The 14,152-nt window shown below is 45.2% G+C and overlaps 1 protein-coding gene across 1 annotated transcript in view; it reads left to right on the top strand.

Moving 5' to 3' along the window:
• LOC124855599 (ryanodine receptor 3-like) overlaps window positions 1–14,152 on the top strand; it is a 144,037-nt gene that overhangs the window by 92,007 nt on the left and 37,878 nt on the right. The window contains exons 55-62 of the mRNA XM_047345570.1: window positions 1,674–1,736; window positions 1,898–1,973; window positions 2,223–2,346; window positions 2,497–2,612; window positions 2,691–2,758; window positions 2,860–2,981; window positions 3,130–3,179; window positions 9,559–9,619. Coding sequence (XP_047201526.1) covers window positions 1,674–1,736; window positions 1,898–1,973; window positions 2,223–2,346; window positions 2,497–2,612; window positions 2,691–2,758; window positions 2,860–2,981; window positions 3,130–3,179; window positions 9,559–9,619 — 680 coding nt within the window. The remainder of the gene's footprint in view (window positions 1–1,673; window positions 1,737–1,897; window positions 1,974–2,222; window positions 2,347–2,496; window positions 2,613–2,690; window positions 2,759–2,859; window positions 2,982–3,129; window positions 3,180–9,558; window positions 9,620–14,152) is intronic.

The following is a 14,152-nucleotide window of genomic DNA, read 5'->3' as shown; positions in this document are numbered from 1 at the left end:
GTAAATGTTAATGGATGTAGCTCCTTTAGTCGTTTCACCTAGAAAGAAAGAACAGATAAACTCTGAGCCAGTTTTCAAGGATAGAGTCTGAAAGAGAGCACATAGAGTTAGTTACAGTTAAGCTCAGTCAATCGCCATGTCTAGGAGAGAGAAAGTGTTAAACACTGAAAGACAGGGCCATGTGGGTCATCGGTAGAGGGTGAGCATTAAGTTGTTGCCAGTAGAAGCTTGGACGATGCCCCTCTCCAGAAAGGTGTCACAGGTAGACACAGAGTCAGGCCAGGTGTAGCTTCTAGGAAGAGAAAAGAGAGAGAACAAAGTTAAAAGCTGAAATAACAGCAAACAATGCAAGAGTGGAGAGTAGTGTGAGAATGTAGCGAAGAGGGTGAAAGTGGTCATTATGTCGTCCAGCAGCCTAAGCCTATAGCAGCATAACTACAGAGATAGCTCAGGATAACCTAAGCCAATAACTATAAGCTTTATCAAAAAGGAAAGTTTTAAGCCTAGCCTTAAAAGTAGACAGGCTGTCTTCCTCACGGACTAAAACTGGGAGCTTGTTCCACAGGAGAGGAGCTTAGCAACTAAAGGATCTGCCTCCCATTCTACTTCTAGAGACTCTAGGAACCACCAGTAAACCTGCAGTGTGAGAACGAAGTGCTCTGTTAGGAACATATGGAACAATCAGATCTCTGATATATGATGAAGCTAGATCATTAAGGGCTTTATATGTGAGGAGGAGAATTTTAAATTCTATTCTGGATTTAACAGGGAGCCAATGAAGGGAAGCTAAAGTAGGGGAAATATGATTTCTCTTTTTAATTTTCATCAGAACTCTTGCTGCAGCATTTTCAATCAGCTGAAGGCTTTTAACTGCATTTTGTGGACATCCTGATAGTAAAGAATTACAATAGTCCAGCCTTGAAGTAACAAATGCATGGACTAGTTTTTCAGCGTCACTCCTGGATAGAATATTTCTAATTTTGGCAATGTTCCGGAGATGAAAGAAGGAAATCCTGGAAACCTGTTTAATATGGGATTTAAATGACATGTCCTGGTCAAAAATAACACCATGGTTTTTTACTTTATTATCGGAGGTCAATTTAATGCCATCCAGGTTAAGTGATTGACTAAGCAGTTTATTTTTTAAAGAATCCGGTCCAAAGACGTCAACTTCTGTCTTGTCTGAATTTAGAAGCAGAAAATTTTAAGTCATCAAAGTTTTTATGTCTTCAAGTCATGCTTGTAGTCTATCTAACTGGTTGGGCTCATCAGGATTCATGGATAAGTAAAGCTGAGTGTCATCAGCGTAACAGTGAAAATTTATTCTATGCTGCCTGATAATTTTACCTATTGGAAGCATATATATAGTAAAGAGAATTGGCGCAAGTACTGAACCCTGTGGTACTCCACAATTAACCCTGGAGTTTGAAGATGATTTATAATTTACATGAACAAACTGGAATCTGTCAGACAAATAAGATTCAAACCAGCTTAGCGCTGTTGCCCTGATCCCTACAGCATATTCCAGCCTTTCTAAGAGAATATTGTGGTCGACTGTATCAAATGCAGCACTGAGATCTAACAGGACAAGTACAGACACAAGTCCATATCAAAATGTTTATTTGTTGCCGAAAGCTGACACTGGCTCATTCTGAACCTACATGTGTTTCCAGGCTAATGGCTTTAATCCCAGCCCAATAGATACAAGCAATGTGATTTTGTCCAGAGAACTGCAGGTGAGAAACTCCACATTAGCTTTTTAGTATTTTTTCTTTTGAATTCAAATGAGCTTGTACATGCACTTGAGATCAAAGCAGTCTATCCTGAATGTGAATGAGTTTTGTAGACGGGAAAAGAGTTCCTCACTGAGCTTATCCCTTTTTGTCTTTGCTCCAAGGGGATGGTGGAAGTAATGGCTGAGAATTACCATAACATCTGGGCCAAGAAGAAGAAAAGTGACCCTGGAAGCAGAGGTGAATAGTTAATGAAGTGCATTAGGAATGCAAACTGCCAAACAGACAGGGAAAGATTGTTTGTGTATGTGTGTGGGTGGGTTAAAAGCTCTGTATGGCTGTCATTGTAGTCTTTTTATCTACATCTGTACATATGCATGAGTGCCTCAGTGTTCTTGACAAAATAAGTTCAGGCCCTCTTTTGGCCCTCACACATTGAGTAGAGAGAGAGTAAACCACATCTGATCACAGGGCCAATTGTCATTTCAGGTGGAGGAACGCATCCTCTCCTAGTGCCCTATGACACGCTGACAGCCAAGGAGAAGGCCCGAGATCGAGAGAAGGCCCTGGACATTTTTCGCTTCCTGCAAATTAATGGCTATAGCATCACAAGGTCAATATGCTGTGACTATGTCACTGGTGTTATGTCAAGATCTTAGCAGCATTTTATATCACTGGCTGATGGACTGCTTTATTAAATGCTATCAAAACTCAATAAAGTGATATAAGAATGGTAAATTACAGACAGGGTCTTATGTTGCAGAGGTTTGAATGACTTGGAGCAGGATTCCTCCTCCATGGAGAAAAGGTTTGCATATAAATTCCTCAAGAAACTGTTGAAGTATGTCGATTCAGCCCAGGACTTCATCGCCCACTTAGGTATGATACTGTAACACAACATTAAAAGAGACCTGCAGAATTCCTGCTAGTTAAATAAAACATATTTTATCTATACAGAGGCAATGGCTGCAAGTGGAAAAACAGACAGATCACCTCATGAACAAGAAATCAAGTTTTTTGCTAAAGTAACAAAATATAACAAATACTAATATCTAAATATAAATAACATTGTTAATTGTTTCAATAGAGTCAATGTAGTCTCACAGTTAGAGTTGGTCTTCTTCAGGTTCTTCTCCCACTCATCGATCAATACTTCAAGAACCACTCTCTGTATTTCCTCTCCTCTCCCAACAAGAACCTAAGCAGCAGTGGTTATGCATCTAACAAAGAGAAGGAAATGGTCACCAGGTAGCAACTTACACATCTACTCACAGCAGCTCTGCATGATATTAGTGTGCCCTTTTTATATGCTTTCTGCCTGATATCTCAATTAATTAATGTCTGAAGGTCACTGTAATTTTTGGTTTTCTCCCTGTTTCTGTTCTTCATGCTCCAGCCTGTTCTGTAAACTGGCAGCTCTTGTCAGACATAGAATTTCTCTTTTTGGTAAGCTGATACGTATTAGTCAGTGATGTGCTTGCCTGTCTTTTTTGTGTTACAGCCTTTATAAATCATACCCTACACCCTTTTGTTTAACAATTTAAAGAACATCTATCTGTAAAATTGCCATTGGACCTAAATAGTATGACTGCATGATAGTGAAAAATAATGCAATGGCAAAATCCTTGACAAATATTGTGATAATATCAGTTGCCATGAATCCAAATTTTTCTTACTCTTTCTCTCTTATCTGCCTCTGACATTCTCTGTGACTTTTATCATTCTCCAACCAAAAGGCAAAATTTATTTAATTGGACTCATTTTTGAAGGTATGAGTGTTCAGTATAAACATTTATTGCCAAAGTTAATTTAAATGTCAGCCCTAATTGGGTTATTGATTACATAAAAACGAAAAATGTAATATATGGTTAAAAATTCATTTGCATAACAAAGCAACAACATTAAACTAATTAGGACCACACAACGCAAAACAAAAAGAAAAGAAAAAATACATCAGTATGTAAAGTGTGAGCTCACTAGACACTTAGAATATGCAGTCAAATGCAGTGTATTAAAATATGCGTTCTCTTTCAACATTTGTTTTGGTATCTCACTATGGGACACGCCTCCAGCGCCTGTCCCCCAGAAGCTCTTATTATATTACGCCAGTCTTGACTGGCAGGCGGAAGTGACGTCCGCTCCCATGGGAAGGACTTCCTCCCAGTACAGAAGCCGACGTCACGTTGGTGATCTTGAGTCTAACACCTCTTCTCGCTCCCAGAAGCACCTCTCAGATGGTCATTACAGTAACTTGAGTTAGCTTAACTGTTCACAGAGCGAGCTAACAACTCAGTCGCTGAGCACTTCTCAATAACTGTGCTCGACCGTTCTGAGTCCTTTTCAATGCTGGTCTGTCGCCAAACACCAGTGCTGCAACTGGTCACGAAACTAGCTACAATCTTAATGGAGCTTACGAAGTTGTGTAACTTGCACTCGTTCTCATCATGAACCTTAGTCAAACCACCATCTAGAACCTGCACATGTGGCAGTCTCATAGCTGGGGCAGATACACGCTTCGTGTCTGGGGCTGCAACATGCCCAGGATGGGTTAGCTTCACTGGCGAGCTGCGAGCACTGTGCACGGCTCTCCCTTAAATCTCATTGGCGCAGGCTAGCACACCAAGCTAGCCTGTCGGAGGTTGATCCTATGATGGGGTAGCCAATCCCCTGCCACCGGAGCTTCCTGGTACTGATGAGAGAGAGCCCACTTTGGCTGGAGCCAGTTGGGGTGATCAACTCGACGCTGTCGCGCCACTGACTGACCCAGAGGAAGACGAGGCCGCACTTCCAGTTTTCAGCACTCTTGCTAATGCTGAGTCCGAATCTGAAGTGGAGTCCATCAGTCTCGGGTCTGACGACGACGAGCTGGATTGCGGTCCTCATGCCATCCCGTCGGCTGCAACGCCCTCGGTGACGGATGACACCAGTCGCTGCGGTTCCCCAAACCCGACTGCAACGGAGCTGCATGATATCTGCAGAAGGGCAGCATAGAAGCTGGGTATCGAATGGCCGGAAAGCCTCACCGAAACTACCACATCTCGATACAAGGGGAAGCGGCTTCCGAGAGCCAAATCTTTCAGCAGACAGCTGTTGCCGGTCTTTCCCGAGTGCCTCGAGGAAGCAACCCGGTCTTACAAGAGCAGATGACTGGCACACTGATGGCCGATTTGTGGGACGAGTTGTGCGTGGTGACAGACCTATGCCTGCGTCTCCACAGAAGCGCTGTTTAAGCCTCTGGGAGAGCCATGGCCCTGATGGTCACTCAGGAGAGAGCTGAATGCTGGATGGCTGAACCTGTCTAGCCTGTCTCAAAGAAAGAAGAACCAGCTCCTTGATACCCCCGTGGACCCAAAGAGCTTATTCGGCCCCACCGTGGCAACCATGCAAAAACGCTGTGAGGAGAAAAAGAGGGAAGGTGAAGCGCTAAAGCTGTGTCTGCCCAGGAAAGCGCAGCCTCCTCCCGCCCCAGCACCCCATGTGCCGTTTGCTCAAGCAGCGGCTCAACCGGCCTACCGCATCCCCAAACGCCAGCCTCAGCCGCAGTCAGCGAACCGTGGGAAACAAACCGAGCTCAAAGGAGGTGCACTACCTAGGGAGCTGTCTTCGGGGTGGGAGAGCAGGATCTGCCAGACACCTGCACCCCCCCTACCAGGACACATCCTGTCCCAGTTTGAGTTCAGAACGCCACGTTCAAGGCAACTCAAACGGCCTGCAGAGCCGACGTTGGAGCTCATCGTTCAGAGCTGACCGAAGCGGAGGAGGATCAAAGCCACCGAGAGCTCAGTGGAGCCACAGCTGTGGCCAGAACGCACACACCAGTGCACAAACACATGCTAGTGTATAAAAACACAACCTTCCCCCTTCACAACATGTTCAATAAAGTTGTTTTCTGGCACTCATCCAGGCCTGGAGCCGAGGGCGCAGCCACAACAAAAAAACATAAATATGTTAAAAATAACACACGGAAAGGACGTGGCCATGCAGCTGCACATGAGGCCACAAGGGGGAGCTCTCGCACCAACTTTGGCACAGCAGCAGGCTGGAGCTCTCGCTCCACCATTGCCACAGCTGCACATGAGCCCTCAAGGGGGAGCTCTCACCCTACCTCTAACACAGCAGGCTGCTTTTTCTGTGGAAGAAGCAGACCTGGGTGGGGCGCAGCTAACAGTTGTAGCGGAACAGCAGATCCCTCAGCCGGTGTTGCGCAGTGATTATGCGCCCGTTTCAGAGGTGGGTGGCGTCACTCAGCTTGCCCCATACGCCATGCTCACCGCAGCGTCCTGGTTTCTGTCAAATGTGTACGCGCGCTGAGCCCGTGGAAGCGCCCCAGTTTTCTCAACACCAGCGTTACCATGGGAACCATCCTGACGAGGAAGTTACTTACCACAGATGCCTCGCTGACAGGCTGGGGAGCCACTCACGAGGGCATGATGGTAAACGGTGTTTGGAGTCCACAAACACAGACAGCTCACATAAATTGTTTGGAACTCCTGGCCGTGATGCTAGCACTGAGACACTTTCTGCCCTTTATCAAAGGGCACCATGTTTTGGTTAGAACGGACAACACAACAGTGGTTGCTTACATCAACAGACAGGGGGGTCTGCGCTCACGTCATTTACACGAGCTGGCATACAGACTGATAATCTGGACCAGCTCACACTTGCTGTCGCTAAGAGCAACTCACGTGCCAGGGGTAATGAACAGAGGCGCGGATCTGCTGTTAAGGGGCAATCCCCGCTACAAAGAGTGGAAACTCCACAGCGAGGTGATGTCCCAGATATGGAGGAGGTACGGCCGAGCGCAGGTCAACCTCTTCACATCAGGGCAAGACGCTCAGTGTCCGATGTTTTTCTCACTGACAGAGCGACAGGCTCCGCTTGGACTGGATGTGCTAGCGCACAAATGGCTGCCGGTCCTACTGTCCGCCTTTCCCCCGCTGGAACTGATCATTCCTACTCTCGCCAGGGTGCGAGAGGGAAAACATTCACTCATTCTGATAGCTCCCCGCTGGCCAGGGAAACATTGGCTAGCGGAGATTTTTCAGATGCTAGACGGCAAACCTTGGCGGCTTCCCCTCCGCAGAGATCTCCAGATGCAGGCACGCAGAGAAATATTTCCTCCGCATCCGAAGCGCATGGCCCTATGGGCCTGGCCTGTGAGGGGTTAAATCTGGCTGCCAGTGGGGTTCCCCAGAACGTTATTGACACAATTCAAAATGCAAGGGCCGTTTCCACGCGTAACGTGTATGAGGGTAAATGGCAGGCATTCGTGGGTTGGTGCGCAAAACCTGTGGTGAGCGTAATGCAAAGCCCTGTGTCAGACGTTTTAACTTTTCTGCAAGCACTGTTGGATAAAGGCTTGGCTTTTTCCACTGTGAAGGTGTACCTGGCTGCTATTTCAGCCTGTCATGTTGGCTTTGGTGACAAAACAGTGGGGCACCACCCCCTAGTGTGTCAATTCATGAAAGGTGCATGACGGCTCCGTCCAGTGTCGAGGAGCCTCACTCCTTCATGGGATTTGCAGCAGGTTGAGCTCAAAGTGCTTTCCTTTAAAACGGCCTTATTGATTGCTCTGGTTTCTGCTAAGCGTGTGAGTCACACTCAAGCGCTTTCAGTTAACTTGTCCTGCATGCAGTTTCTGGGTGTCAAGGGTTTTACTGAAACCTAATCCTGCCTTTATACCTAAGGTTGCTACGGCTTTGCCATGCCGTGCCCTTGAATTAATGGCTTTCTACCCACCACCACTCTCCTCTCAGGAGCATGAACGACTGCATACGCTCTGCCCAGTACGAGCTCTGCGGTTATATGTGGAAAAAACAGCGGATTTTCGCAAATCAGAGCAGCTGTTTGTGTCGTGGGATTCATCACATAAAGGAAAGCCTCTCACAAAGCAACGTCTTTCGCATTGGGTAGTGGGGGCTGTTACTCTGGTTTATGAGAGCAGAGGCCTTGCACCCCTGCAGGTCTGTGGGTTCACTCCACTCGTGGTGTGGCCTCATCCTGGGCATTGTTCCAGGGGATACCTGTGGAGGAAATATGTGAGGCTGCCAGCTGGATGACCCCTCACACCTTCACTAGGTTCTATAAACTGGATGTCACCAGGCCCACACTGGCTCACACGGTTCTGGGTGTCGGTTCCACATTGCCATGAATGCAGGATGCCTCTGTTGGTCTTCGAGTGAGCTTATCTGGCATTACGGGAGCAGAAATATCCCATAGTGAGATACCGAAACGAATGTTGAAAGAGAACTTTAGGTTAAGGATTTAATCCCGGTTCTCTGAAACATGAGTGAGGTATCTCACCAGATCACCCTCCTTGCAGGGAGCGAGGAAGAGGTGTGCTTACTAAACTGAAGATCACCTATGTGACGTCGGCTTCTATACTGGGAGGAAATCCCTCCCATGGGAGCGGACGTCACTTCCACCTGCCAGTCAAGACTGGCGTAATGTAATAGAGCTTCTGGGGGACAGGCGCTGGAGGCGTGTCCCATAGTGAGATACCTCACTCATGTTTCAGAGAACCGGGGTTAAATCCTTAACCTAAAGTTCTTAGGAGACTTGCAGGTATTACACATATGATCTGTTTCTTGTAGATCTGATGTAATATTCAATTCAATTCAGTTTATTTATATAGCGACAATTCATAACACATGTTGTCTCAAGGCACTTCACAAAAGTCAGGTACATACATTCCAATTAATCCTAACCATTCTAATCTTAAATGTTTTCATAAGCTGTAAACTGAAAATCATATTTAACAGAAATAAAGGATGAAACCATCAGTCTGTGTGTAATTAATCTATATTATGCATTTCACTTATTGAATTAAGTTATTGAAATGAATGAGCTTTTTAATAATTTCCTCATTTATTGAATATAATAAATGAGACAGGTCAGGGATAAAGTTGTGAAAATGTTTTAAGCAGTTTTAGGTTAAAAACTAAATCTTAACCTTTTGACAGCTCATGGAGGACTGTTCAAGCTTTCAAAATTGAAAGATTATGGTAAAGCCGCAAACCTACTAAGACATGGCTATCCCCTCTAAACTGGCATTAATCAGAGAAGCAGCTGATGGTGTGGACTGTGGACTGGAGGAGCTGCAGATACTGTATCACAGCTCAGGTGGAATAGCTGTTTTCGGGACATCTTATTTTTCTGCATTCCATGAATCTGACCTTTATGGTACAGTTTCAAGAAGAAAATCATTGTCAAAAGAAAGCATATAGAGCTTTTGTAATTTGCCAACAGGCACATGAGAGTCACAGCAAAACATGTGAAAGCAGGTCAAAAGAGACCGCAACTTAGCTTTTAGCCTTGGACACCTGGGCCCAATGTCTTCAGCCAATAAAAGTCCCAACTCTCCTTTGTTTAGGGGGGAGTTATTTTCTCTCCTATTGTTTTATTTTGTATCCAACACCTGCATGATCCTCCACTTCTGAGCACATTCATTTCTGTTCCACTGATTTTCACAAGTTATCGTTTTGCTCATCATAACTTTAATGAATGTTCAAGAGTCTATGAAAGAAAATCCCAAATAAATTTAATTTGCAAGAACGATCTAGTGGTATGAATTATTTTTCTATGCACTGTATTTGCATGCATATGAATAAAAACGTAACAGATATAGAGGAAACAAAAGCAAAAATATGATAGACTAGATTTACATAAAGATAATTACATAGCGATACTTACCTTAATACATTTTGTATCTAATAAACTGTAGCACATAAAATTAATTGTTTTCTTTCGTTACAGTCAAGTTGTCAAAAGTGGACAGAAAATGCTGCTTTGTATTCATACTGTTGACTTTTGTGTTGTTTTGTAGGGAGTGACTCCACCACCATGGTTAGCTGTCTGCACATCCTGGCACATACTCTGGATACCAGGTGGGCACAAAACACACAAGAAACTTGGCAGCTAAAACATTGTTAATAATTTATTAGGCCCGAGCAGGAAAACTGCAAGGGCCTATTGTAATCGCTCGAATTCTTATTATTATTCTTTTTTCCGGGGACTTTTGGCGGGGCAATATGGGGACTTTGCCAAGCCCCTAGATGCACACGCTTTTACCCAAAATTGTCGCCCGCGTGAAATGTTCTTTCTTTAATGTCGTCATCGGTGGGCGTGGCCAAACCACTTAGCCCCCAAACGTGAGATAGCCCAAACCGTAAGTTGTAGAGATCTGAAAATCGGCACAATGCTACAACTCCTCAAAATAAGAAAAAAAGTATCTTGAGGGTATGCCCTAAAATGCACAGGAAGTCGGCCATTTTGGGTCAAAGGCCGATTTTTGCCCGTTTTTCACTTTTACTCACCTCGAACTTTAACGAACTCCTAGGGATTTTGAGCTATCGGGTTCATATTTGGTCAACATGCAGTTAAGGGATGGGGGATTAAAAGTTATCAAAATCTTGAGTTTTTGAGCATGTTTAGGGGGCGTGGCCGGGGCACAAACTTGGCATTCGCGCCAAAAGTGAAAAATTGCAATAACTTTCCAAAAAAAAATACAAATCACACCAAAGTTGGCATGAAGGAGGGCCTTCGGCTTCCCGACGATCCTATGGAGTCATATGCTGACATCATCAAAGCCACGCCCCCTCAGAACCGGAAGTCACTTTTTTCACTTGGAAAGGTGCCTCTCTGACCCTCTTCACCCAATCAACTTGAATCTGTGTCAGAAGACAGATAACTAGTGGGTCTAACTTCGTTTGAAGCACAGTAACTTTTCATAAAAGGGCGTGGCCGTGGCGGCGATGCGAAGTCAGACGTCACGCCATGGCCATACGTTTGGCTCTAATTTACACATAGATCATCTGATCTGCACCAAATTCAATGTGATTGATCCTTGTCCAGACCCCAACAGAGATCTGATGACATATTCGGTGGGCGTGGCCTAATTCGTCCACAGCGCCCCCTACAAAATTAGAAAAAGTCAGCCCCAAGCCATGCTTTGACCGAGGAATCTGAAATTCTCAGGACCTACAAAAAACTCTATTGGAGCATTGGTCCAAACCCAACAGGAAGTCGGCCATTTTGGATTGAAGTTGCCATTTTGACCCAGTTTTGACCGTTTCTAGCACGCATATCTGAGCGAACTCCTCCTACAGCTTTTGACTTACAGACTTCAAAATCACTCAGTATACTCTTAAGGGATTGGGGATGAAAAGTTATCAAAAGCTTTTTGATACATGAAAGCGTGTGGGCGTGGCCACGCCTCAAAATATGACTTCTCGCCATAAAACACTAAATTGATATAGCTCCTACAAGGAAAGTCACAGACAAATGAAACCTTCTGGGATTGATCTGCCTCTAGGCCTGAACAATATTCACTTGTCAGATGCTGACATCTTCGAAGCCCCGCCCCCTGAAAACAGAAAGTGTCCCGTTTTCCTTTACAGAATCAGTGTTTGATGTTCTTCACCTAATCAATGTGAAACTGTCCCAAGTAACAGATAACATGATGGTCTTAGACAGTCGCCAGTACTTATTGCTTTAGCTGGAGAGTGTGGCTATGATGGCGTGGCGTATTATGATGTCACGCCACGGCCATACGTTTGCCTCTAAATTACACATGCATGGTCCGATTCACTCCAAACTGAATATGCTTGATCTTTGTCAGCCCCCAAACAGCTCTATTGGATTACATTTAAATTTGGATCAATAGCGCCCCCTAGGACACTTCAAGGGCTATATCTCCCTCATTTATCATCGGATTCACTTGAAATGTAATATACATGATCGTGACTTAATGATGGACATGTTGACACAGTCAATTGATGATGTCTTTTTAGCCCCACCCACAAATAAACAAGCGAGTGCAGCTTCCATCTGGAAGGTCAGATTTACTCGAAATTTTGAATGCTTTTTGCCAGACCGAAACTCTGCATGACCGAAGATCATATGACATGTTGCTCACAGTACCACTTAGTGACGACGTGTTGAAGTGAAGCGGTGTCATCGTCGGTGGCGTGTATGAGGCGATGCCAGGCTCCTGCGGTCGCTCAACAGCCCGAGTTGCGCTGAGGGTTGCGAGGGCCTTCAAAGCTGCTTGCAGGTTTCTAGTTACATTTATAATGCACCTTACATTCTAAAATCGGTGCTACTGGATGAAAAAAGTCAGTAAAATGAAATTGAACAAGCACTAAAAGCAGTATAAAAGATCATTTAAACTGTGTAACATTTTTATAAAGGAAAGTCATCAGTTCTTTCTAAAACCAGTCTGTGGCATCCTCAGATTGTCGGGTAGAGCATTTCACCGACAAGGTGCAGCATTTCAGAAGGCCCTGTTACCAGTGGTGTGGGTTTTAGTCCCTGGGAAATGGAGACGGTATGTTTGTTGAATGGAGGGATTGTGTTAATAACTGTGAAGTAAGGAGTTCTTTCAAATACAGTAGGATGGAGTATTGCCACGTATGCGTTGATGGGTAGACAGAGACACTTTTTTTTCTATCAAGGGTGGCAGAGGGAGCCAGTGGAGTGACTGAAGCATTGGGGTAATGTGTTTGTGTTTCCATTGTCTCATCAGAATTTGTTTTGTATGTACTGAAGTTTTGAGATGTGTTTAGTTGGTGCTCTGTGGAAAAGTTAATTGCAGTTAACAAAACTTGAAGTCTGTTTCAAATGTAAGGTGAGAGTTGAATCTTACACCAAGGTTAGAGAGCTATAGTTACAGTAGAAATGGTGGTTGACTGAATCTGATTAGAGGTGCCAACTAGCATGGCTTCTGTTTTGGAGGTGTTTAGTTGGAGTTCATCCATGCTCTTACCTCTTCAAGATAGGTGGTGAGAGAGAATACTGATGATGGTATCCAGCTTTGATTTTCCTCCTGAAAGAAAGAAAAACCTAAAGTGCTATCATTTTAGTTAATCGTGAACCGTTTTGAAAGTTATTCAAGCTTTTTCTTTAAGTGGCTCTCATGTGACCTGGATCCTTAGTAGCACGTAGTTTTTTGAGACAAAATTGTTTTCGGAGATACTGGCATTAATACAGAGCTTCCACACACATTAACATAAGACAAAACACATTTCATGCTGCATTGGTTGCTTGAGGCTATGATGCTCTTTAGAGACAGTGTACTGTTTGTTAGAATCAGAATCAGAATCAGAAAAGCTTTATTGCCAAGTACGTTTTTGGACATACAAGGAATTTGTTTTGGCGTAGTCGGTGCAATACAGTACAAATTAAACAGTATAAACATATCTACAATATAATATAAATATATGTGCACAGTTTTAAGTGAGTGAGAGTAAATATAGAGCAGTATAAGATGCAAGAGCAATACAACAGTGCAGGTGATCATTGTGCAAGTAAAGCAGGAGTCCAAGCTGAGCGTTAATGTAACACATAGAGTTACAAGTTACAAGTGTCCTGTCAGCAAAAAAAGGGGGGGTGTGGGGGAAAGGGACAGTGTCAGGGTGGTTTCCGGGCTTTGTTAACCAGGCTGGTGGCAGATGGGAAAAAACTGTTCTTGTGGCGTGAGGTTTTGGTCCGGATGGACCGCAGCCTCCTGCCAGAGGGGAGAGTCTCAAAGAGTCTGTGACCGGGGTGGGAGGGATCAGCCAGAATCTTCCCTGCCCGTTTCAGGGTCCTGGAGGTGTACAGTTCCTGGAGCGACAGTAGACTGCAGCCAATCACCTTCTCAGCAGACCGAATGACACGCTGCAGCCTGCCCTTATCCTTGGCTGTAGCAGCGGCGTACCAGATGGTGATGGAGGAGGTGAGGATGGACTCAATGATGGCTGTGTAGAAGTGCACCATCATAGTCTTTGGCAGGTTGAATTTCTTCAGCTGCCGCAGGAAGAACATCCTCTGCTGGGCTTTCTTGATGAGGGAGCTGATGTTTGGCTCCCACTTGAGATCCTGGGAGATGATGGTTCCCAGGAAGCGGAAAGATTCCACAGTGTCAATTGTGGAGTCACAGAGGGTGATGGGGGCAGGTGGGGCTGGGTTCTGCCTGAAGTTCACAACCATCTCCACTGTCTTTAGAGCGTTGAGCTCAAGGTTGTTCTGGCTGCACCAGTCCAACAGATGGTCCACCTCCCATCTGTACGCAGACTCATCACCATCAGAGATGAGTCCGATCAGGGTGGTGTCGTCCGCAAACTTCAGAAGCTTGACAGACTGGTGACTGGAGGTGCAGCTGTTGGTGTACAGGGAGAAGAGCAGAGGAGAGAGAACACAGCCTTGGGGGGAACCGGTGCTGATGGTCAGGGAGTCAGAGACGTGCTTCCCCAGCCTCACGCGCTGCTTCCTGTCAGACAGGAAGTCAGTGATCCACCTGCAGGTGGAGTCGGGCACACTCAGCTGGGAGAGCTTCTCCTGTAGCAGAACTGGGACGATGGTGTTGAAGGCAGAGCTGAAATCCACAAACAGGATCCTGGCATAGGTTCCTGTGGAGTCCAGGTGCCGGAGTGCAGCTC

This window comes from Girardinichthys multiradiatus, chromosome 19, assembly GCF_021462225.1.
Source record: "Girardinichthys multiradiatus isolate DD_20200921_A chromosome 19, DD_fGirMul_XY1, whole genome shotgun sequence".
NCBI classification, from domain to species: Eukaryota; Metazoa; Chordata; class Actinopteri; order Cyprinodontiformes; family Goodeidae; genus Girardinichthys; species Girardinichthys multiradiatus.
Note: the sequence above shows the minus strand (reverse complement) of the source record. Positions and strands in the feature narration are given on the sequence as shown.